We start from the raw sequence: 26,378 nt of genomic DNA, 5'->3' as shown, positions 1-26,378 counted from the left end.
TTAGATACAAATGAGCGCCATGATCAAAAAGGTTCTTAAGAGCTTTGTGAGCTTTCAAATCCTGCAGGTTATTTATCAAGCTCATCATGTTGATAGCCAGAAGGCTGGATGTACTGCTTTGAGCACAAAGGTGATGGAAAACAGACCATATTAATTGGGATAATTGCTATTTATCCAACATATTTGGGTGGAAATGGCTGTGGAACAAGTTTAATAGTTCTAGTTCTTTCTTCAACATATCCAGTGGGACAGAACAACTTCCACCAAGTATAGGATTTTGTTTCTGACAGCAGCTATCCACCTGTCTCTGGGAGGCTGACATCAGAGCACAACTGTCCCCAGTCTCATAATAATCATTTCCTTTTGCTTCTGGATACATCACTCTGATGTATACGTGACCTCTGTGGTACAGAGCATCCACCAGCTTTGTTCCTATGCTCCAATAAGACTCAGGTTAGATTACTGCAGTTCATTGCCCATGGGGCTGCTCTTGAAGACTGTCCATAAATTAAAGCTAGTGCAAAATTCATCAACCAGACTCATAACAAGGATCCTGTAATCCAAATATATAACACTTATTCTGGCCTGGGTGTGCTGCTTCTGATACATTTCCAGGTGCAATTCAAAGGGCTGGTTTTGCTCTGTAAATATTTACATAGCTTGGGACCCCTGTACTTTACATTTGAACCTGCATGGCCTGTTAGGTCATCTCCTGTTACTACAAGAGAGAGGACCTTTTCAGTAGTAACCCCCTTCTAAAGAATTTCTCTCCAGTGAGGTTTGCCCGGGGCCAACATTGCTGGACCAATAATTTCTTCCACTCCTGGGCATTTAATTGTTAACTTTCTTCCCTGTTGCTTGATGGTTTTTGTTAGTTTGACATCCAAATGGTGATCATACTGATGAAGTTGGGGAAGGATATGGCAAATTGTTGGGAATTGATAAGCTACCAGAACTCCAAATTCAATTTTTGTTCTTTATTAGCCCCTTTATACCACAAAGGTCTCGCGGTGACTTGCGACAAATACAAAGAGTAAAGACTACCACCATTATGTCCACCCCACCTGCCAGCCAGTGTGATCTGTTCAACCACCACCACCATTGACCCACTCATACCTCTCATGCTCCACCCTCTTTTCCTAGCCTGATGGCCCAGTTGACCACCACAGCTGTAGAGATAACCGTGAGCCCTTCTGTGGGGCATACTTTGGGGCATGCTATTGAAAGATGATCTAGGAGCTCTGGGTTTGCAAAGGCCTCACACCACAGATTGCAAGTTTGTGATTGGCTTAGCCTAAAAAGCTCTTTCCCTTGATGGAAAGATGTATTAATTGTAGCTTCTGTTGGAGTTTTGTGACCTGATAAGTTTTGTGGTAAGAAGATAATGAGGTGCAGGATGAGGTGAATGCGGGAAACTGAGGGTTGTAGCCAACTAACTACTACTCAAAGTAGACCCACGGAAATTAATGGGCATGACTAATTTGGGTCCATTAATGTTAATGGCTTTGCTCTTAGTAGAATACAACCCTGAGTTTTATCATAGATTGGAACAAATAAGCCAACCTTATGCTTCTTAAGTCCCCCCCCCCAAGCCATCTAAGATACTTGCCATCACCACATCTTTTTTAAGTTAGTAATTTCAAAGCTCTATTGCTCAATAGCTTGTGTTCAAAGCACATTTTAAGATCCAGCTACGTTGGCACAGGAAGTTCACAGAGTGCAGTAATGAGATTCTATTGCATCTTCTTAGCTGCTGTTGTAATTAATTTTAAAATACCGCGTTCTAGTGCATTCATGTAACACAAACAATGAATCCATAATGTATAGTTTGTACTATCCATATTGCATGATGGTGAACTAAATCCTGCAGCCCTTTATCTCAACCACTCACTATTTTATTGAACCCTGTCCTAAATATGGAAAGAATTTAGACAAATCTAAATATATGGCTTTTATCATTTATCCCAACTGGGAAACAGATAAAATGTTTTCTTGCTGAGATTTCTTTATCATGCTTATTATTCATAAATAGCTTTGTAACTGAACCAGCGTAGAAATTTTTTTTTCTCATAGAACAACTGGAAAATGAACCATTTTCTTCTATACTGTTTCCCAATGTTATCTACAGCTCTCCGAGATGCCGGCAAACAGTCTATTAATAGTGACTGGAAGATAGAACATTCTGGAACATTCAACATTGCTGGTACCACTGTTCATTACGTTAGGAGAGGTCTGTGGGAAAAAATCTCAGCCAAAGGTCCAACCACATCACCTTTGCATTTATTGGTATGGATGACCATTTTAAAACTATTTTATGCTATAATAAATCCTAATATACTAGGGATTGGTGGATAACTCTATTTCTGGTCCATATGGATTTCACTTGTTTTCATTGGTTAATCTGTTCCATCCCATTTCTGAGTTAATCGGCAATGGTGATGATGATTTTAAAATCTGTATGAAAATTTGTATTTGACAGTTGTATCCCAGTGTATGCATTTCTAAATGAATTTAATGCTAAAGTGTTCAGTTTTTACACATTTCAGTACATTTTTGAGCTGAGAACAGTACCACAAAATTCAGAGAAATGATAAATTCAGGGAATAATTATGTAGATTAGGCTGGTTTACTTAAAAATGAAGACCAAACAAAATTCCCTTCCACCCCTGGCAGGCAAACACTCACCATTTTTTGCAGTGAAGTATGGCAACAATCTCTTCAAATGGAGAGAATTGTCAAAGACATATGTATCTATAGTCAGTGTGGGGATTTCTACATAACCTGGACCATTAACTGAAGAATAAACAAGCTGATATCAATTCAAAATTGCTAGCACAAAGGAGCTGGATCGTTTAGGGACACATTATGGATTATAAAATGTTTCCTTCACAACTGCAGGTATGCTGAAACCCTAGCAGTGGATAAAAGCTATTTCTATCTAGTTGTGCTCAAAGAATTTGCAGAACACATTTTCAAAGAACTATTTCCTCTTGAATAATTCTTCCTTAAATTTTGCTGGAGGGAGCTGATCTTTGCAAGTAATTATTCTCCCTTTCAGTGAGTGAGGTCCCCCCCCCCTGATGTTTGTGCCTATAATCTTGGAATAGGATGGCAACAAGGCAAAGGGGGTTGAGAAAATGAAAAGTGAAGTTTTCGTTATGGTGATAATCACTGGCTAAACTGGAAGTAGCTTTCCTTGTAACAACACAGTATTGACCAGTATTTGGGTCTAGAAAGAGTGTGTAGTCATGAAGCGAAATTATTCTGTGATTCAAATTTATGATGAAAAATGTATTTCTAAAAATAGAAGCTTACTTGAAGTCTTAAGTCCTTGGGGCAGGAGTTAGCACAATACACTTACGCTATATTATTGCAGTTTTAAAATGACTATTGCAGATAGAATCACTATGACTAAAGTTCTCCTGACATCTTAATGCTGGGTGATCTCCAGTGTTAGTCACACTCAGAGTAGACACATTGAAATCAGTGGACGTATGTCTCTTGATTTCAGTAAGTCTACTCTTTAGTATGGCTTAGCTGGATATTGCCCGCTTTTTGCAATGCATACTTTGCTTTTGAGTTGTTGGTTTTAACAATGGATGGTGAGTATATGCAGATAAAGCTCTGTCTTCTCCCAGAAAATTCTGTTGATGACCATGGAAATTATTAAAGGGAAATATCCCTTGATCTTAGTCACTGCCTCCTGTTACAGTGATAATGATGATGATGATGATGATGATGAATATCCCGCCCATCTGGCTGGGTTTCCCCAGCCACTCTGGGCGGCTTCCAACAAAATATTAAAATACAATAATCTATTAAACATTAAAAGCTTCCCTAAACAGGGCTGCCTTCAGATGTTTTCTAAAAGTCAGGTGTTTATTTCCTTGACATCTGATAGGAGGGTGTTCCTTAGGGCGGACACCATTACCGAGAAGGCCCTCTGTCTGTTTCCCTGTAACCTCACTTCCCGCAGTGAGGGAACCGCCAGAAGGCCCTTGGAGCTGGACCTCAGTGTCTGGGCTGAACATTGGGTGTGTAGAAGCTCCTTCAGGTATACTGGACCGAGGCCGTTTAGGGCTTTAAAGGTCAGCCCCAACACTTTGAATCAGGCTGATAACTATTACTTACATGAACTGTTCTGTAAGAATAGCCTTTTTCAGAGGTTGCCTGCATCCACAGGCAAAATTTAGCACTGCATGTATAAACCCTCTGATTTTCCCTACGAGAATTGCCTCAAATGACTTCTGTGAGAATGTCAGAATGTCTGTCAGATGCAAGCCAGTGCTGCATTTCTTCATATTAACAGATGAAGCCACCTTGTACTGATTCAGACCATGGATCTGTCTATCCCAGTACTGTTGGTTGTCGCTGCCAATCGCTCTCAAGAGCATCAGGAGAAGGATCTCTTAAGCTGACCGTGATGGGGGATTGAACGTGGAAAAGATGGGTGCAAAGGATTTGCTCTGCCACAGAGCTTTACCTCTCTCCCCTCAAATGTAGAAATATCACCGTTCTCCAATGTGATATCGAGACACCCCAATTTTTTATTCTATATATTGCAGGTTCTGCTCTTTCAAGATCAGAATTACGGGCTACACTATGAATACACCATTCCTTTGGACCCTCTGCCTGAGAATCAGAGCTCCAAAGGGTCGGAGCCTCTTTTTATGTGGACACACTCAGGCTGGGAGGACTGTGATGCCGTATGCGGAGGAGGTAATGATTCTTAAAAATCTGTGGTAGAAGCAAAACATTCAGTGGGTTGTGTGAAGATATGGTGTTGGTGCTGATGCGCTAGGGCTGCCATTATTGCCATTCGGACAATATCACGTCCTGGAAAGTTCAAAATATTTTGATTTCTCTTTCTTTCCTTTTTTTTTTAAAAAAAAAAAACTGTTACATGATCCAGGCAGATTTGTTTACTTAGAAATATATTTTTGGAGGGTGTTTTTTAAACTTCACAAAACTGCTAGTTCTTGACCTAAAATTATAGTTGAGGTCCATGGTCTCTAAAACATGCATGGAACTTCACGGATAAGTGTTTGACACTCACTTCTAGGACACAGAATGCTTTTCGTGTGTCCTGTAAATGTATAGGTCGCCCCCCTTAATGGAACACTATGCCCAAACCATGGATTAACGCATGCTTTCTGAAGAGAGATTGCAGCTGTTTTGTTCTTCCCAAGGCATTTTAGGCATTTCAGCATGGGACAGCAGCTAAAGTCAAAGTTTGGCTTAGAGTGCCATTCATGTCATTCTTTGTGATAACACACACCTCGTTCCCTGTGCCCAACAGGTCTTTTGGGTTGTGTTTCTCAGAGGACAGTGTCTCATTCTGCACGACAGATGCAGTTTTGAAACTGAAGGGGTGGCCAAAAGCAATTTCTGATCTGACAAGAGAACCTGCTGTTCAAAAGAAGAAGTGCAGGAAGTGGTTCTTTGGCCAGCGTTTTTAATCAAAGCAGCTGCCTGAGAGACCATTTTTAAAAGAAAAGTGTCAGAGTTTGTCCTGCCCTAAGGTAACAAGAATCCTCAGAACCCCAAGTCGCCTCTTCTTCTTAGAGACTTACTAGAGGGACCCTTACTTGCAAAATCTGAGTCAGTGCCAGATTACCAAATAGGCCCCATGCCTTTTCGGGACCCCGCAACAACATCAAAATAATATTGATTTGATCTTGAAAGAAAATTACAATCTTTCCCTCGCCACTTCCTTCTTCCAGCTGGGACCTGCTCCTAACTCAGCCACACACCAACCTGCTTCAAGGATTGGGCAGGCCAGGGGGCTGCACAGAGCCCGCCCACCTCTCCCTGCGCAAAGCTTTCCTTTCGTTCCAAAAACGTCCCTTTTGTGTCTTACCAGGAGAAAGAAAGACAACAGTATCCTGCACAAAGATCATGAATAAGAATATCAGTTTTGTGGACAGCAAGAAATGCAAATACTTAACGAAACCTGAGCCACAGCTCCGAAGGTGCAATGAGCAGCCATGCCAGACAAGGTGATAGTGAGTCATTATTTAATGAGTGTTTTAGTTGATGCTTATGCTCAGAAAGCGCCCGTTTCTCACCCGGTGGGTGTCCCAGCTGAGATGAAAGAATGCCCCAAGGCATCCGCAATAACTCAAAAGATATCTGAGCTATCCACTCCTTTGGCTCTAATGCCTGCCATATCACCCGCAAATCCAGCCTACTGAGCAATTTCGTGTGGGTCCTGAAACCCTCCTTCCCGGGCAATGATTTCTGATTTCTTCTTCCTGTTTGCACTCCAAGACCTTCAACAATGGCATCAAACCAGAGGAACTGGCAGAGGAAGGCAGGTGTGGGGGGTGCGGTCGCCCCGGGTGTCATCTGTGTGTGGGGGGGTGACATCGCCAGATGCTCGCCATGTAGGCCGCTAGTAACGCTATCACTGTGGGCGACTTGTGGTGTCCTCCCGGACGCTCCCCGTGGGCAGCTAGTTGTGCCCCACTGATGCTTGTTGTGCGGGCGACAGGTGGCTAGGGATGCTTGCCATGCGGGCGACTAGTACTGTCCCCACGGGCCGGCTAGCCCCACCCTGTGCTGGGGCAGGTAGCTCTGCCACTGACCAGAGGGAGAAGGGTTCCTTTTACAAAGGTAAAAAGAGCCTTTGTTTTGCTCCACAGTGCTGCCCAGCAGGCAAAAAATGCTGCTGAGTGCATGTGTGTGTTTGTTTGTGCAGGTTGCTGAGTTTGTACCTCCTCTCTGTGTGCTCTCAATGCCACCAACTGTGCTCTTCCAGAGAGTTCCCAGCCCTTTCAGAGCAGTTTTTCAAGGGATGCAATGAGTTGCAGGGAAGAGGAAGAATCTGCAAAGATCAGCTCCCACCCCCTGCATCCAGTCAGAGCCTCTGCTTGACCTGTGTCTTGCTCCAAAGGAGCCCTTTGTTTGCAGAAGAGTATTCTCGAATCAACCTTTTGGTTCTTAGCTGCTATAAACAGCACTGGATAAAAGCATGCAATAGCAGAAGGAAGGCTGTAATTTGAAAGTTAAGACGCCGTTGCCTCAAAATTGAGGGCCGATGACCCTCAAAAAGCACTTGTGTTGCATTTATCACAGAGGTCAATTTAAAATGTGTCTTAAACCTCACTAGAAAATATTTCGAGGAGTAATCATGCTTTGACCTGCCTTTACAGATGGATGATGACAGAATGGACTCCATGCTCAAGGACATGTGGGAAGGGGACACAGAACAGACAAGTCGCCTGCACTCAGCAGCTTCGAAATGGGACTTTGATCAGAGCCCGTGAGAGAGACTGTCTTGTCCCCAAACCCCCTTCGGCGCAGCGCTGTGAAGGCCAGGACTGCATGACGGTGTGGGAGGCTGGCGTATGGTCCGAGGTGGAGTATATGCATTGTTTTTCTATGCTTTTATTTTCTGTTCATTTGTATTACCTACATTCGGGGAGAACACAAAAGTTGAGTTTGTGATTTATCGGTGAATGCTGCAGAATTTTGCATATGCAAGTATGAGAACAAAACAGCTCCTTATGTCTAATTTGTGCCAGTTATGAATGTATATTTCTCTCACATAGCACGTGCTGTGCCCAGTGCTATTTTTGTACAAAAAGAGGTGCTGGAACTCAGCAGGAATGCCTCCCTTGTTTTCTTAAAATGGCAATAGCTCCCACCTGAACTGAGTTCTGGTAAGTTCCAACTGAAAAAGTGTCCTGGCTATGCCAGTTAAAGCAAAGAACAGATATATCACATCAGTGTCCATTTTCAAGCAAACTGGTCCCCTAAATAGATGAGGCTAGCTAGTCCCATATCCCCCCTCCAAACCTTGGCACTGTAAAGTTGGGCTCAGGGAGCAAATAGGAACATTGCACATTAACTGCATTTATTGTCTGAATCCTTCCACAATGTTTTCTTGTATCTGCACTTTGCCCATTCAATTTCATTTTAATGATTGCATTTATTAGGCAAAAGAAAGAGAGAGCTATCGATCTCTGTAGGGGCGCGGGTGGTGCTGTGGTGTAAACCACAGAGCCTTGGGCTTGCCGATTGGAAGGTCGGCGGTTCGAATCCCTGCGACAGGGTGAGCTCTTGTTGCTCGGTCCCAGCTCCTGCCAACCTAGCAGTTCGAAAGCACATCAAAGTGCAAGGAGATAAATAGGTACCACTCCGGCGGGAAGATAAACTGTGTTTCCGTGTGCTGATCTGGTTTCGCCAGAAGTGGCTTAGTCATTCTGGCCACATGACCCAGAAAAACTGTCTGCAGACAAACGCCAGCTCCCTCGGCCAGTAAACCCCAGAGTCGTTCGCGACTGAACTTAACTGTCAGGGGTCCTTTACCTTTTTATAGATCTCTGTGCAGAATGCCATGATGTGTCTTTTGTGTGTGCATCATTTTAAACACCTTTCTACAGTGCTCTGTAAAATGTGGAAAGGGAGTACGCCATCGGACTGTAAGATGCACCAATCCTCGGAAGAAGTGTGTTTTGTCTACAAGGCCTAGAGAAGCAGAAGACTGTGAAGACTATTCCAAATGCTACGTCTGGAGAATGGGAGACTGGTCTAAGGTACAACATACTTTGTACTAGCGCTATGATGTTATATTTACTAGCCATTTTCAAATATGCTACAGTACTTCTCCAATGAAAGACAAGACCAATGCAGACTGAACAGAACAATGTGGTAAAGTTGTCACAAGGCACATAATAGATCGGGGGTGGCAAACCTGTGGCCTTTCAGATATTGTCAAACTCCATTTCCCATCTGGCCCAGCCCCCCCTCCCAAATCCCCTCTCCCTCTGGCAGTGTTTTAACTGTGACCTTATAGTCTAGAGTCAGATCCCGAAATTCACTAAGTCTTCCTGACGGACTTCCAAGCTCATCTGCAGCACTGTAAGAAATAGAAACCTGTTATTTAAAGAATGCCAGTTTGCATCGCATGTCGTTTTCTATATGCTCTTTTCTAGAATCTTTATTTGCTTCACTGCTCTTTTATATGTAAAGATTTGCCCTTTTGAAAGTGAGTGAAGTTAGGAATTTCCCAGACATAGCCGGAATACTGCAGGGTCTGGGTGGATACGGCTAAAATGTCTGGTGAAATCCAAATTTTCACTTTTTGAAATCTGGCAACCATAGTGAAATCTCCTTGCAGATCACATAACAATTTAAATTGGGGGCGGGTGTGTGTGTGTGTCATTTGCAGGTTTTTAACCAGAAGCATTTTATAGTCACCTTTGCAGTCACACTGCTGTCATTTGTGAACTTGATTAAAGCAAGTATCTCGTGCGGCTGTAAGGGAAATGAGCAGACCTGTGTGGATATTCAGCTGAATTGTGTATTTCGCAGTTGAGATTTTCAAAGGTTTATATCAAAGCAGTATGCATCTTAAATTTCTCGGCAGAGGAATGAGTTCAGCTTTGACATGTTTCCTGTCTTTTTCTCTCCGTGACTATACTATCCCACCCTCAAACTAGTGCATAGCAACATGCTGGTGCAGCTTACATGGTAATATAGCTTCAATTAGAAAAAGAAATTGAAGAGCCATATCCTTGCTCACTGCTGATTGTCTGTGATACAGAATAATTAGTGCAGCCTTCTATCACCCTCGGTTTTGCTCTTTGGGATTTTTTCCGCTGGACATTGATAGGAAGCTGTTCTTTTGAGAAATGCCAAGTTCTTGTCAAACGGGTGCCAAAATGCAGCTTGAGAAACGCAAATGTCACATGTTGCGACAGGAAGCTTAATCGGATACCATTTGGCTTTCTGTTTAGGGTTTAGCATCCCTTTAACTTTGAACTTAGAGGATTGGTAAAATAAACGACAATGTGAAAAGTAGAGCATAAAAGACAGTGTTACCAAAGCAAAGATATAAAAAATGGATTTTAAAATGTTTCAGAAAAATAAAAGATTATAGGTTTCTATTGTTCAGCATTTCAGCGGAACAGAAGCCAGATAAAAGGGATGCTAAACTTGTTCCTTAAGCTCAATGTATCGTGTCAGGTTCTCTGAAACTTTAGCGCTATACACCCAGGTCTTTAATAGATGCTAGTAGCAAACAAAGTGGCTCTAAGCGGTAAAGTGCTGGCAACTAACGTCAGTCTGTGTTGTGTGCCTGTCATGCTGATGGCAGTGTGGGATCCAGGGAAAAGCAAAGCAAGCTTTTTTAATTGTCTTGGGTCAGCATTCATAAGTGACCCTCCGTGGGGTACAATTTGCACACAATTCAATGTATAAACCGGATTTTCTTAGGCCAAAGGAGCTTAGTGGTAGAAAGAACTGGAAGGAGCTCAGAGTTAGGATGCTTTTCATATTCATGAGGACAAGTATTGGAGGGCTTTTAAAAATAGAAATAAAAATGGGCATACCAGTGTAAGCTGCGTCAACTGGCACCATCATGGAGTTCATCAATATTCAGTTAAGAGGCTATGCAGAGAGACTAGGAGGCTGGAGGCACTGTGGCCCTCTGTGCTTATGTTGACCCTGCCCTAATGCTGTATCTCCCCTTGTCCCTAGAGATAGAGGAGAACTGCAGTTTGGTTAGGATTTTAATGTGCACCTGCCTAATTTTCATTTTCCGAAACCCAGCTTTCCTTTTAAATTTGCACTTTTCCGGCTTTCGCGATCCAGTTGGGCAGCCAAATAATGTGAACGAAAATGCGTTCGGCGGCAGAAAGTGTGCAGCAAAATGCATATATTAGGGAAAATAACATAAACCACACATTATATCCGGTGAAAATCCTTGCAGAAATGTGTATATATAAGGCAAAAAATTTACATAGTGTATATTTTCTTTGGGGGGGGGGGATATGCACTAAAATTCTAATGGAGTTTTCGTCATGAAGGCTTTTTGTTTTGTTTTTTAATTGCAAACTGATGGAGGGGGGGGGGAGAGAGAGATACAGAGAGAAAAGGAAATGGATAGGTTCATCCAGCCTGCCTACCTATTGCAGCTGTATGTAACAGATCTCCATGTGCAACTAGCAAGGGTTAAAAATATGGTGGCAGTAGCAGTGAGGAGATCCAGTTACCGATCCTGATATGTGAATAGTTTTAGCGATTCGTATCCAAGACTCAAACTGTTGCTGTTTCATCCCCCTTTGTAGCATACAGGTAATGAGTAGCAGAAGGAATTGTTCTTAGAACCCGAAAGCTGACACAGTAGATTGCACTTGGGGAGGAAATCAATCTTTTAGTCTGGTAGCACACTTGCTCTGGGACGCTCTTCCTATTAAAATCAGGCAGGCATTTACGTTCTACTGCTCTCAATGCCTTCCAAAATCTTACTTGTTTCCGCATGCCAGCCCAGATGGTAATTTTGTTATACATGCTTGCTTTTATATCATGTTGATTTCCCCCCCCCACTATTTTTATTATGTCTACTTGTTTTTTTCAAGTTTGTTGACTTCATCAGAATTTTTTTGATAAGCAGTGATTGAAACTCCCATTGTTCTAGGCGGATTTTGCGACAGGGAATTTCATTAGCGCAAGCCGTTTCTGAGCTCTGAGCGCAGAACTGTGCCTAAGATTTCAGATTAAAACTGCCAGTGCTGGAAGGAAAGGAGTGTCAGGAACTCATCCTACTCTCGAGTAGGACCCTGGCAGAGACACATGCCCGACTGGCATATTTCCTCTCATCTAGTCGATCATTCGGGAGCTTCAAAAGCTTTCTTCTGCCCCACCATCACAGCGACCAATGCCAACAGACATCAGCACACTTAGGGATCCGCAGAGTCTTTGCAGCTTGCGTAACAGACCTTAGTAACTCAGCATTTTGGCTAATCTACTTTATTTACATATAAACACACACGGAGCACTGCAACATGGCTCCCTCTCTCTCTAGCATCAGACAGAAAAGAAGAAGAACAAAGGAGAATAGTCCCACTTCACGGAACACAGTAACACAAACATCCTGTCTCCGTCACTTCCCACTCTGTGGAGTCAAAACATATACCGTCATGTGATAGACAACAATCCCATGACTGCAATCACGGAGCAGGAATTCTAACAAGGAGGACCTTTTTCTGCCTCCCCACTTCCAGCTGCTCTCTGCAGACTGGAGAAGAGACCCTCTGAATAATATTAGGGGGATGGGCAGCGGAAGGACTAGACCACGTGGAAAATGAACATATTTTAGCTGCAGTTCAGTCATTTTCAGCTATGTATTCTTATAAAAAAGTGAGCCTAGACATTCAGTTGTTGCGCCCATAACCTGGGTTTAAGGTGCCAGTTAGCTCCCAGCTTTCATATCTCTGTTTCTAACACTGTTGATAAGTACTGTTTTAGTAAACTGCTAGGAGATTTGTTTATTTATTAAACAAATAATTAAAAGGTGACTTGATTTTATTTTTAAAAAATATGGCTAATAGCCTGCTATGCTATATACATTTTCCCCAACATAAATAGCTGCACCCTACGCCTAACCAGGTTTACTCAGGCTGTCTATACATTCCTGTTAACTCTGCACCCAGTGTGCTGCCACCATTGTTTTGGGAAGTACACACAATGTTAGCCACAACCAGGGTGGATTTTATTTAAATCACTAGTCAGCAAGACTTGATTTAAATCATTTTTTTTTAAAAAAAAAAAAAAGACTCATTCTTGCTGGTATAATCTTAATATTTACAACCAGATGAAGGTTTCATTTTTGGAATAATAAATTTTCAGAGTAGTTTTTACAGTTATATCAAAAATTACTGATTTGGTTATACTATTAGAAATAATTATGACATTATTGTGAGGTTTAATAAGTTAACTGTTTATATTTGGACAATTTTTCTGCTGTACTTTATTGGAAGGAGAAAAATAATCATTTCCTTAATAACAATTTATTTAACTAAAGCAATAACGTATGTATCCATGTTTGTTAACTGATGTGGTTAAACTGTGGGTTTTTTAAAAACAAAACTTAGTCTGAGTTTTAGCACACATGAAAAACTTAAAACAAATCCTTATTTCCTGATGAATAGCCTTTGGACTATAATATAACTTAAATAGAAAACTTATCTTTAGAAAGATTTTTTTTCTCCAAAAGCATTTTATTTTAAAATCCAATTTAAATTTTAAAAAATCAGATTTAAATTTAAAAAATCAGATTTTTATCCATCCTGGCCACAACCCATCTCTGTGCTGTGCCTGTCCCATCATTTCTTATGAAAAATTGTGTTATGACATGTTTTCCCCCAACCAGCTTCAATCTGAATTGAGATCAAGAATAATCTGGCTGCCTTTTAAATCAACAATGTGTACACAGGTTCTGAGTAAGTGAGAGTTCCTAGAAAGCATGTGTAGGTCTGCAGCCTTAGTGCTAAAAGCAGTCATTCCTGAGCAATGGTAACTTGCCTACTAGTTGGTGAAAAGGTTAAGTTAGCTGCATTGCCTTGCTTTTGTGTGTTTTGTCAAGTTCCCCCTTTGCAACAGTCTTGTACTTTTAGTGTGTGTGCTGGATCCCTGAGGCTAGTGTCAAAGGAGAATGCTGAGCGTAAGAGACTAAATGCATCCTGACACTTTACAGTTGCCTAGGGAGTCGCATTGAACAAGCCATGTGGTCTAGAGAGAGCCATTAGTGTAAGGCACTCTGAAAACAAAGTTGTCAGTACAAGAGGATTGCTGAAGTTTAAATTGCTCCTTTGTTTCTCTACCTTAGTAAAGGAGGAAGGGGGTCACCAAGTGAAATTCCCCGCAAAAAATAAAATGAGAGAACAGATGCATTTTCTTATTCCCTAATCGAAGAATTCTTAGGTAATTACAGTATAGCGGCCTCTATCTCACACAACTAAAAGGCAAAAAATTAGGGAAAGAGGAAATACGGCTCGTTTATCATAATTATTAGCTAGGTTCTCGAGGTTTTAGAAACACATAGTCTCACACATATATACACTGCCACGGTTTCTAGGGGAGTGTAGCTCAACTTGGGCGAAATTTGTGATTGCCTGTCCCTCCTTGTTTCTTCTAGACTACATCGTTGTCTAGTAATTGTTTCCTGCAAAGAATCTCAAAGCAATTTCACAATACAATGAAAGCATATATAAAAACTATTTCAGATCCAGTACTAGGATAAAAATGTGCACTTAGAAGGCTTGTGGAAAGAGGAAAGTCCTCAACGGGTGCTGAAAAGACAATTGAGATGGTGCCCTATTGGATCTGTAACCTGGGGTGGCCCTATAGAAAAGGCCTGGTTCCAACTGAAACTGTTCTTAACCTGAGGTACCACTTTAGCTAATGGGGCCTCCCGCTGCTGCCACCGCGCAGTTTCTGTTCTCATCCTGAAGCAAAGTTCTTAACCCGAGGTACTATTTCTGGGTTAGTGGAGTCTGTAACCTGAAGCGCCTGAAACCTGAGGTACCACTGTATATCTCACGGTTGCCTGTGATGGCAGTGCCATTGACAGCAATACAGTTCCCCTCTAGGTAAGCTCTCCATCAATTCCCTTAACCACCAAATGACCCAGACGCAGCATCATTTCAGGCAGTGCAATTTTTCTAGAAAAAGAGGTGCTGCAACTCACCATAAACGCCTCCCTCGTTCTCTTAGAATGGCAATGGCGCCCACCGGAGAGATTCTGGAACTGAGTTCTGGCTGGGGGGAAAGCCCTGATGGGGGGCAGACATGACAGTAGTGAGATGACATTTTTTAGTGCTTATAAACTGAATCTGTCCCTCCCACTACAGTGCTGCAAAAAGTAAGTGTCCAATTTTGACACCCCTGCCCCTAGTTTACAGTCCACAAATGGAGACTGAATATTCAGGGGCCGTTTTAGTATAGCTCTAGTATCAATCAGGTTTTTTTTCTTTTTAAAACCTTTTTAAAAATCGAGCTTAATCTTACTTAAGTTTCAAGTCTAGGCCTCTTCTTTCAGGGTGTCTAGAGGCTAGCCAATATAGTATACCTTTCATTTTCCCAACAAGCCTGTCATTCCTTAAAATTGACGCTGACACCAATGATTGAACTCTGGAGTCCTGATCTAACTGGGAATGATTGTATAATCAGTATAGACATGTTTCCAGTCAAGCAGAAAGTTCGTTTCTAAGTGAGTTCTGTTCATGTCAATTTGAAGACATGTCTGATGATACAGTTCGAACAAATTTATCCTAAATTGGATATTTTCCGTGAAAAAATCAGATGTTCTTCATTTTGTATTTTCCCATCCTTTGAGACATAATCGTCTACCTTTCCCCCCTTATAGATATTTATTGTTTGAACTCATCTGCCTTTTAAACAACTTTTTTTTTAAAAAAAAAAATCTAGAACAAAATGTGATTTCTTCTACTAAAACCTGCCAATATAAACATTTTGGGTAGGCCGGCTAGCTATTTGCTATGTCATCTTATGAATAAATGAGCTATTATCAGTTTGGGGGCTGGTGGCAAGTTACAAGCTTAAAAGAAGGCAGCTGCTTATTCATTCAAAAGTGCTCCAGTCTTGCTTGGAATCTGGTTGGCCACTGTAAGAACAGCATGCTGGACTAGATTGGCAGGGCTGGATTAGGTTTGATGAGGCCCTAAGCTACTGAAGGTAATGGGGCCCTTTATACAGGGCGAGTCCTTTAAAAGAGGCCCCGTGGATACAGAGTACACATGTTCCCTGGGGCCTTTTTTTAAAGACTCACCCTGTCTATCCAGCTGTCCTTTGTCAACAACAAATTGTCACTGTTTTTTGTGTTGAATATATGCTATACGGTAATTTATGAACCTAACAGGTATCTAAAGCCATTTGCACATAACAAAATATGTATTTTATCAAAGTAATGAACTGAGATACAATTAAGAAGAAATATATTAATAGTGAAATAATTATGTCCCCACTGTGGAAGGACGTGTGGATCCAGAATTGGCCTCCACAGTCACTTACGGACTCACTGTTAAAACCTTGTTTATGGAAGACAATCTTACTCGGCTATGAGTGATTGCCAAAGAAGAAGAAGAATTCCAATGTCCTGACCATCTGTGATAATGTGTAGTCCGCACAATACCATCTAAAGCAAATTACTTCCCTCCCAATGAATCCAGGGAACTGTATAGTGGATGCTCAGGTTGTGAACGTGATGCGTGTAGGATGCAACCCGTAGTGTTCGCAACCCGCGTCTGCGCACGCACGGGTTGCGATTCGGTGCTTCTGCACATGCACAAAGCTCGATGTAGCGCTTCTGCGCATGTGCGACTGCAGAAACCCAGAAGTAACCTGTTCCGGTACTTCCAGGTTTCGGTGGTCCGCAACCTGAAAAAACGCAACCTGAACCCGTCTGTAACCCGAGGTATGACTGTATTTTGTTATGAGTGCTAGGAATGGTAGCTCTGCGAGGGGTGAACTCCAGTTCCCAGGCTTCTTTGGGGGGAGCCATTCACTTTAAATGCCCTTTAAATGTATGGTAAGGATGCACTGACACAAAGTCATAACTCATAACTATTGCCTCATAACTATGACCTACCATCATACCCAGCAGTCTCAATGCTCTTGCTTGGGCTGGATCACGAGAAAAGCTAATGGAAGGGGCTAGTATTAGCTGGAATTTCCCATTCCGTCCAGTGCCAGCCCCCTGACCCCCTGAAAAAATTATCCCTGGCTTCCGTGACGCTTCTTACTGTGGTGGGCTGCTGTCTGGGGTAGGCTGAGGGGGGAATCTCCAAACACCAAGTGAAGGCTCCGATCATGAAGTACTGAAGTCTGTTGCGTGTGTAGGTCCCCAAGCCACCCCTCAAAATAATTCAGAAATCACACGTAATTTTAGTTTAAGGTTTTTGGTACTATTTTGGCCACTACTTTATTAAAATACAAAATCTGTGAGTGGTTGCTTAGACATTGGTTTTGACTATCTGCCCCCCCCCCCCCCCCCGGACAGAACTGACTTTCCGAACTCCATCGGAAGCCAGTGAAGGGAAAGACAATGTTGGGGGATCAGTTGAGCTGAGCGTCAGTCCCTCACCACTCACCCAACCAGCTTCCCAAGGCTTGCCGGCCCTTGTCCCATTTCAGGGATTGGACAAAATCGTGGCAAGCCCCAGGATTCCTTTAACGGAATTCCCTTCCAGCACCATTGGAGGGGCAGACACAGCCTATCCTGACCCCTCCACCACCAATTTTTACAACCAATGCCTAACCAACCTTACAAGTTGTGACGAATTGCTAAGTAGTAGGCAAAAACGAAATGGCACCAGCCAATCAGCCAAATGGCAAAATTCCTACTAGGCCCCTGCCCCAATGGCAGAAGACCCCATGACAGGCAAAGCAAGGTCAACCGGAACACAGTGCGGGCGGGCGGGTGATCCGATGCACTCTGCGAAAGAGAAAGCAAAAGCAGTATGCCCCAATATTTAAAGCCTATGGTCCCACCCACCCAATTTGCTACATGCAATTTGCCCCAGCAACCCGGTCAGCTAATCATTGTGCCAGGCAATAACTATTAACCTGCCTGGCAACAGAGGGCTGGCCTGGCGGCCCACACCGCGACACGTGCTCTCATTTTAGGGAGAACACGCTTTGTAACAAGGCTTTGCCACAAGTTGCCGCTGAGGATGTTTCTCAAGAGGCTGATCAGAACAAGATATAGTGTCCCATCTTGAAGCAATGAAACAGCTGGTAGAATGCGTTCAAAGAGGCATCTAGCTGCTATAATGGACCTATATTCAGAAACGAGCTTGCTGTTGAAAGCTAATCTTAGTGGTGAAGTATTTGCAAGGAGGGCTTACTTCATTTGGAGTCCCTGTGACATCAGATTTCTGAGAAATTATATTTCTGAACGGAATTTGAGAGAATTAGAAACAGCTTGAAAAAGAAAATTCAGTTCCAACTGTAAGCATAGTAAGTTGGAAGTTAAGTCCAGTGGAATCTGGTGGGATTTTTGCCTTAAAAAATATTTTCGGAGGAGGCTCTAGACAATCACAATGAGTACAAAGGTTGCTATAGGAGACCCTTAAAGCGTGTAAATTCAAGGAGATATTATATAGGTGTGAAAAGTGGTTTCATGGAATGGTGTGAAGCAATATCAGTTCCTAGTTGGTTTATAATAAAACTAACATTGCAACTTAAGAAGACTAGGAGGAAATTGGAATGCAATATAGGCAAGCATCTTAAAATGAAGTTAATATTCTACAGTTTAAAAAAATTCAGTTTAAGAGAAAAGCAAAGGCTCCTATAAATTCATTCATGTTTGAGAAACATGGAAAGTATTAGTCAAAGCTTTCGGTTGTGTGACATGTAAGCAGTAATCGTGTTGAATCATTGTGCTTCTTTTATGCCCCCGCCCTCATCCAAGGAGCTCAGGGCAGCACCTAGATTCCCCCCCCCCGACCCCCTGTTTATCCTTGCAGCAGCCCTATGAGATACAGTAGACAAAAAGTGAATGGTTCACAGTTATCTGTAGTTATCTACAGATAACTTGAAGCTATTGTCAACAAAAGCTGGCTGGAGGTGTCCGGAATCTGTGGCAGAGAAGGGAAGCTTTTGTGCTTCCAGTTTTTAACTGTTGTAACTCTGAATTTCAGAGAAATTGGATAAAAATGGCAGACAGCTCGTTTCCATATGGAGTAGAATACGGAATAGATATTTTGCATGGTTTCAACAGAAAATGCAGCACAACTCTGATATTGAAGTATCCACCCCACTTTTATTTACTGGTGGCACAGCAGACATTTTTAAAATCCTCTTTTAAAAAAATAGAGAGAGAAATATTGAATAAAACTCTCACCTTTTCAGAGGCATTATAAAAAAACCCTCTTCCTAATGATGGAAGGATTGTACATAGTAGAAAATGCACTTCTTTGGCGATCACTCATAGCCGAGTCAGATTGTCTTCCATAAACACAGTTTTAACAATGAGTCTGTAAGTGACTGTGGAGGCCAATTCTGGACCCACACGTCCTTCCACAGTGGGGACATTGAAGAATCATTGCTTTGACACTGGTGATCTTTGCTTCTTCCAGTACACTGGCATTAGTTTGCCAGTCTTCCAAAGTGACATGTAAATTTTTTTGGAGACACCATTAATGGAATCTTTCGAGAAGTTGGAGATGGCGTTTGTAAGTGGTCCATGTTTCACAAGCATACAGTAAGGTTGGTAGTACAATAGCTTTGTAAACAAGCATTTTGGTTTCCCTGTGAATGTCCCGGTCCTCAAACACTCTGCACTTCAATTGGGAGAAAGCTGCACTCGCAGAGCTCAGAGGATGCTGGATTTCGGCATCAATGTTGACCCTTGTGGAAAGATAACTGCCTAGGTAGGAGAAGTGATCGACATTTTCCAACGTTACACCACTGAGTTGGATTTGTGGCGCTGCAGAGGGGCTATTTTGTACTTGTTGGTGCAGCACTTTGGTTTTTGGGATGTTGAGTGATAGGCCAAGCTTTCCGTAAGCTTCTGCGAAGATATTTAGGATAGTTTGGAGGTCATCCTCTGAGCGTGCGCACACTACGTTGTCATCAGCATACTGAAACTCTATGACGGAAGTTACGGTAACCTTACTCTTTGCTTTCAGCCTGCTCAGATTGAAGAGCTTTCCATCTGTTCGATATACGATTTCTACCCCAATGGGGAGTTTCCCTTTGACAAAGTGTAGGATCATGGCAATGAAAATAATGAATAGAGCTGGGGCAATAACACAACCCTGTTTAACACCTGATCCCACTGTGAATGGTTCACTTTGAGAGCCATTGTTATCTGTAATTGTTGCTGTCATATTATATGATATTTACAAATTTATCTGGGCAGCCAATTTTCAGAAGGACAGTCCACAGGGCATTATGATTTACAGTGTCAAAAGCCTTAGTCAGGTTGATAAACAGGGGTTGGTTTGAACTAGCTCAGCCTTCTCACTGAAATACTTGTTCTGTACGTGAAAGGATGGGGTTCTTTTTAAAGGTGGGGCAACATTTTGTGATCTGTTCTTGAAGGGAACTCAAAAAGGGGAAGGAAGATTGATAGATGGGTGGATGTACACATTTTGGCACTTAGATAAAAACTTAGAAAGAGATGATTTCTGCAATAACTCCAGGGAGTTGTTAGCAATACGGTATGTGGGAGGCACTCACTCTGCAGCCCACAGAAATTCTTCCCTCTCCCCCTTATCATCTCAATCTACTCTGCAGTGGATTACAGTCTTTTAGCAGCAAGGCTACATCCTGCCAGCTTGCTGTCCAGCCTTTGAACATATCAAAGTACAGAAGCCTGGACAAACTCAAAATATATATATTTAAAATCCTGTTTTATAGGTGGGTTGGGGCCAGCAAGCATACCACCACACCAGGCGTCGTCTTCTTTTTAAAGCCATCCTTTGTCAGGCCAGTCAGTAACCTTGCAGTTTTCATTTAAGATGCTGGTCTGGTTTGTGTTCAGGAGGCCTTTGGTCGGATCCAGGAACGCCATTCTTGTGTTCATTTGTCTTCTGTGTAATAACTCTAGAACAAGTGATTTCTGCATTGCAACCTGAGTAATCATTTGTTCTTGGAAGAAGTTGTCCAAGTCTATGTTGTTAACACTGTTACAGATTGGCACTTCCAATTGCAGATTTTTATCAAGCTCGGCAGTGATTGCCTATTATCTTGGCTGAGGTTCAGAGTTTAAATGCTGCTCTCTGCCAGTGACAATTTTTCCCTTAATTTACTTCGTACTGAGGCCAGCTGGAAGTGGCTTGTAGCATTACGGCACCTTCCTCAGCCGTTGGTCTAGGGATTCAGCTTCAAAATATATGTCTCTCTCAGGCAGAGGAAAGGGAGAATTTAGGGTGAGAGTTGCGGGTGCCAAGTTGAAAGATAATTTGATATAGTGTTTACAGTTCAGTTACTTAAATTATGTGGAAGAGAGTCTCAAAATAGATCACCGCTGCTTTTGCAGAAAAAATACCACCCATCATTCTTTCCTTAATGGCTTTCAAGTACCTTCATCCAGGAATCATTTTTGTACAGTCTTTGACAAAAATATTCTGCTTGAGTTGCTGCTTGAACAGTTTAACAGTACCTTTAGGGCTGCATTCAAAATGCAGAGATTAACAGCAAAGTGTTGTTTCCACAAAGAAAATCTGGCTGCCTATTAGAACATTTTGTTTATGCTTATTAGTTTTTGTCCAGGAATTCTTGTTCATCAGCTACAGGCAGAAGCAACACATATCATGTGTGCGTACAATAATACCTTTTTGCCAGTGGTTAAACCTGAAAATGAATTGATTTACTAAGATCACTTCACGTTCTAACTACAAAGTCAGTGTTTGTCTAGGTTTCTGCTCCTCATAAGGTTGCCGCATACATGGAAGAAAAGGCATTTCTGGTTCCCTTAGTTCAAGTACCAGTGGCCGCCACACACTAGAGCGTACAGAGATTCTGACCTTCCAGAAACGCTATAAAAGCCACCCATTTGCAGCTATATTGTCTTGGTTGCAACCAGCAGACAATGAATGGAGGACGAGCAACAATATTATTTTCTGATAGGAACCTCATGCATTCCTCATTACCTTCTCTTCCTCTGATGAGTTCATAGGGAAGAGATTGGAAGTGCCCACTTTCTGGTTTAAATTAACCAGCGCTCATCTGATTGATTTAAACTATGGTTTGTTGAAAGAAGCCAGGATCGTAAACCATGATCCGATACTGTATTCCTTCAATAAAAATAATGATTTGGTCGAAGTTTGGCCTTTTTAGAGCTAACAGACTGCAGCTGGATAAAAATAGGAAGTCTCCTGTCCTTGAGTATTTTACTCAAGCCACACAATACTGTATATGAGGACAATGCTTTTTTAGAGCTTGTTCCAGCAGTTCCTTACAGGTGAGCTTCAGCTGCCTGGGAACTTTACACTCTCAGCTTTAACTGCTAGACAGGTCTTTATCAGAGATATGTTGTTGTTGTTTAGTTGTTTAGTCGTGTCTGACTCTTTGTGACCCCATGGACCAGAGCACGCCAGGCACTCCTGTCTTCCACTGCCTCCCGCAGTTTGGTCCAACTCATGCTGGTAGCTTCGAGAACACTGTCCAACCATCTCTGTTGTCCCCTTCTCCTTGTGCCCTCCATCTTTCCCAACATCAGGGTCTTTTCCAGGGAGTCTTCTCTTCACATGAGGTGGCCAAAGTATTGGAGCCTCAGCTTCAGGATCTGTCCTTCCCGTGAGCACTCAGGGCTGATTTCCTTCAGAATGGATAGGTTTGATCTTCTTGCAGTCCATGGGACTCTCAAGAGTCTCCTCCAGCACCATAATTCAAAAGCATCAATTCTTTGGTGATCAGCCTTCTTTATGGTCCAGCTCTCACTTCCATAATCACTACTGGGAAAACCATATCCAATGCTATTTCATATATCAGAATATATCCTTCAGGGTTCTGGAAATGCAATTTACATGGCTTGAAAACACATGTTTGGGAGAAGAATGTGCTCCATGTAAGATGGTGCAAAATGAAACTATATTTTCTCATTGTTTTAAATTCAGACATTGAGTCAATCATAACATCAGGCTTGGATAAGATTTTGTTCCATGGGCAAAAGCGCTTACATGTTTCTCTTACCTTCCTTGCAGTGCTCCATTACCTGTGGCAAAGGAATGCAGTCCCGAGTCATCCAGTGCATGCACAAGATCACGGGAAGACACGGCAATGAGTGTTTCTCCTCTGAAAAACCTGCAGCATATAGACCCTGCCACCTGCAGCCCTGCAATGAAAAAATTAATGTGAACACAATTACATCTCCTAGGTTAGGTAAGCAGTTGCGAGGTCATATGGGGGGGGGTGACTATTCTTTGTCTTGTCACATTCATATGCGTGTCACGGTTCCCCAACTCTCCCAGGATCAAAATCATGGCACCGCTGCTCATCCTGTGGGTGGGGAACATTAATAACAATGACGATGATGATTTATTTATTTTTTATTTATATCCCGCCCTCCCCAGCCGAAGAGCTGCTAACAACAATAAAAATAACACAGTTTACATAAAATCACAATCAATTAATTGAAATGCATTCTAAAATCAATTCATTAGAGCTGTGTTCCAGATCCAGAGAGCCAGTGTGGTGTAGTGGTTAAGAGCGGTAGTCTCGTAATCTGGGGAACCAGGTTCGCGTCTCCGCTCCTCCACATGCAGCTGCTGGGTGACCTTGGGCCAGTCACACTTCTCTGAAGTCTCTCAGCCCCACTCACCTCACAGAGTGTCTGTTGTGGGGGAGGAAGGGAAAGGAGAATGTTAGCCGCTTTGAGACTCCTTAAAGGGAGTGAAAGGCGGGATATCAAATCCAAACTCTTCTTCTTCTTCTTCATCCTCATGATCTGGAACCCAGAGGACCCCAGAGGACCTATGCAGCTCCATCTGTGTGAGTTGTTGGAGCCATCTGGTTGCCTAGGACACAGGCAGGGAGTCTGCACATTGCGGGGCTTCAGTGGGAGATAGTTCTATGTTATAAATAATGTGCTATCTTTTAAGATGTAAGGGTCCCTTTGTGTTAGGATCTAGCTGGCGTCTGGTTTTCCACTGTGAGAACAAGATGCTGGACTAGATGGGTCTTTATCAGGGCTGGGCAATATATTGTCCAACACAGGTTTGAAGTCCATATCGTGATATGGGTTTCATAATTTTTGGCCTGGCAATATATTGCGCATCAGTGTGTGTGTGATGCAAAATTCACAATGTGGGAAAACCCATGAAGCCAGCCCGTGTCTCTACATAGCTCCATCCTTATTTCAGACATGGTGATATATCAGTGCATCACAATGTTTAGCTCATGGGTAGGCAAACTAAGGCCCGGGGGCCGGATTCGGCCCAATCACCTTCTAAATCCGGCCCATGGACGGTCCAGGAACAGCATGTTTTTACATGAGTATGCTATGTCCTTTTACAGTGGTACCGCGGGTTACATACGCTTCAGGTTACATATGCTTCAAGTTACACACTCTGCTAACCCATAAATAGTGCTTCAGGTTAAGAACTTTGCTTCAGGATGAGAACAGAAATCGGGCTTTGGCGGCGCAGCGGCAGCAGGAGGTCCCATTAGCTGAAGTGGTGCTTCAGGTTAAGAACAGTTTCAGGTTAAGAACGGACCTCCAGAACGAATTAAGTACTTAACCCGAGGTACCACTGTATTTAAAATGCATCTCTGGGTTATTTGTGGGGCATAGGAATTCGTTCATTTCCCCCCCCAAAAAAATATAGTCCGGACCCCCACAAGGTCTGAGGGACAGTGGAGTGGCACCCTGCTGAAAAAGTTTGCTGACCCCTGTTATTAGCTGGTGATAATACCACGATGTTGAAAACCAGATATCACCTAGTCTTTTGTCTGGTTCAGCCCTGTTCTTATGCTCCTGTGTTAAATGGTGCTTAAAGGTAAAGTGTAAAGGGACCCCTGACCGTTAGCTCCGGTCACAGACGACTCTGGGGTTGCAGTGCTCATCTTGCTTTATTGGCCGAGGGAGCCGGCGTACACCTTCCGGGTCATGTGGCCAGCATGACTAAGCTGCTTCTGGTGAACCAGAGCAGCGCACGGAAACGCTGTTTACCTTCCTGCCGGAGTGGTACCTATTTTTCTACTTGCACTTGATGTGCTTTCAAACTGCTAGGTTGGCAGGAGCAGGGACCGAGCAATGGGAGCTCACCCCGTTGCGGGGATTCGAACCGCTGACCTTCTGATTGGCAAGCCCAAGGCTCAGTGGTTTAGACCACAGCGCCTTACTTCCTAGTAAATTGCATCCTTTATCTCTAAGTTTTGAAGCTTTTTTTTTTTTTGCCCTTTTTGCTTCTATAAAACCACCTTGTTACTTGCGTTTCATTCCCAAGTCACTTTGTTGTTGTTGTTTTGCTGCCTGTACGTAAGTGGCTTCCTGTGCTATGCATCCACTGTATGTTTCACACCTTAGAAATGCAATTTTGATGCCCCGTTTGGTTTTGTGTTGTTCCACAGCTGCCTTAACATTCAAGTGCCTTGGAGACCAGTGGCCTGTATACTGCAGAGTGATACGAGAGAAGAATCTCTGCCAAGATATGAGGTGGTACCAGCGTTGCTGTGAGACGTGCAGAGACTTTTATGCTCAGAAAATTCAGCAAAGGAGTTGACCTCTGGCAGGCAGACTGGCTGGGTAGCTCTCAGCTCTTCACAGCGACACTATTTATAAACACACACAAGAGCACGCTTTTTCAGACCAAATATTATCAGATTACATATAATTTAATCAAATTAATTTATTTTTGCCTGCCAATACATTTTTATTTTTTATTTTGGTTAAACAGCTTTTTTTTTTTTGTTTTGTTTTATGCTCAGAGTTTCCATAATTAATTTTATATGAATTATTTTGGATACATTTATCAGATTTTTTTTTAAAATTACTATTTTAAATGTTTATATTCAGTAGGCCAATATGTCTTTTTTTCCCCCACCCCCAACCTCCAAAAGACAAATAATGAGGACGATACTGTGCATTGTTTAGTGTGCTAGTCCTGCTCACTTGCAGTTAATGGGACTTAAACACACTTAACTGTCCACAAGATTGTGCAAAGTAATAAGTCATCATATTACCCTGATTTTTTTGGATTTTTTTTTTAGGTTAATAGTTTTGCTGTGTATGGAAATGAGACCCCCTTTATTTTATTGTAATTTTTTTATGCTTTGTGTCAGATTGACTTCAGAAATTTTTGCAACAGGTTCTGGGGTGAGTTGATCTAACAGCATTGAACAGGTTATATTACAGAATGTATTGGAAAAATCAATTCTTGTTTTATTAAGGGCTGAATCAGACTTTCCGAACTGTCCCAATATTTATTTGCATGTGACATTGGACCCAGAACATCTATTGACACAGCTACAGCTTCCCAGGATTAATTTTCATAATCACAGCAGCCCATTTTCAACCAACTTAATTGTAAGAATCAATTCCACGAAGTTGTAGGCAGATTCCTTTAAGCGGGCATGGGAAATCTACGGTCCCCCAGATATAGCAGAACTATAGCTCCTATTATAACTGAATTTTTTGTGGTGCTAACCTGGGGCTGATGGAGTCTTATAACATCTGGAGGGTCATGGATTCTTGATTCCTACCACAGATCACTAGCGGCCCAGCGTGACACCTCATGTTTCTCCATGCCCTTAAAAACATACTGTAAGAAATGATCTACTGTAACTTAGAAACTTTTATAAACAAAAATAGACAAAATGACAAAGTAGGGATTTTAATCATGTGTATGAACATATACTTGAACACAAGTATTGAATCAATTAAACACTGTAAAGATTAACACTGAATCTCGGTTGCACTGTTTGATGTAGTGTAGAGAAACATCGTTCTAGAGTTTGTAACATCCTATGAAAGAAATCTGTACTGTTTTTAAACTTGTCATTTGATCTCAAGGGTTTTCAGCGAACGATCCACGCCTAGCTCTTGGTGCTCATGTGGTTTGCACATGGAGAGAAACCTAATGTTTAACATGAATTGGGCTAAATTTTCAGGTTGTTTTTTT

General features: G+C 42.3%; 1 protein-coding gene across 2 annotated transcripts in view; it reads left to right on the top strand.

Moving 5' to 3' along the window:
- The window catches only part of ADAMTS19 (ADAM metallopeptidase with thrombospondin type 1 motif 19), a 128,187-nt gene extending 101,809 nt beyond the window's left edge, over window positions 1-26,378 (top strand). For both annotated transcript variants that reach the window (XM_079995339.1, XM_079995338.1), the window contains exons 17-23: window positions 2,129-2,286; window positions 4,566-4,719; window positions 5,864-5,999; window positions 7,155-7,359; window positions 8,388-8,540; window positions 22,461-22,638; window positions 24,829-26,378. In XM_079995339.1, the coding sequence (XP_079851465.1) occupies window positions 2,129-2,286; window positions 4,566-4,719; window positions 5,864-5,999; window positions 7,155-7,359; window positions 8,388-8,540; window positions 22,461-22,638; window positions 24,829-24,980 (1,136 nt within the window). In that variant the 3' untranslated portion in view covers window positions 24,981-26,378. The remainder of the gene's footprint in view (window positions 1-2,128; window positions 2,287-4,565; window positions 4,720-5,863; window positions 6,000-7,154; window positions 7,360-8,387; window positions 8,541-22,460; window positions 22,639-24,828) is intronic.

Source organism: Podarcis cretensis, assembly GCF_951804945.1.
Source record: "Podarcis cretensis genome assembly, chromosome: 11".
Classification (NCBI taxonomy): Eukaryota; Metazoa; Chordata; class Lepidosauria; order Squamata; family Lacertidae; genus Podarcis; species Podarcis cretensis.
This window is presented reverse-complemented; position numbering and strand designations above follow the sequence as displayed.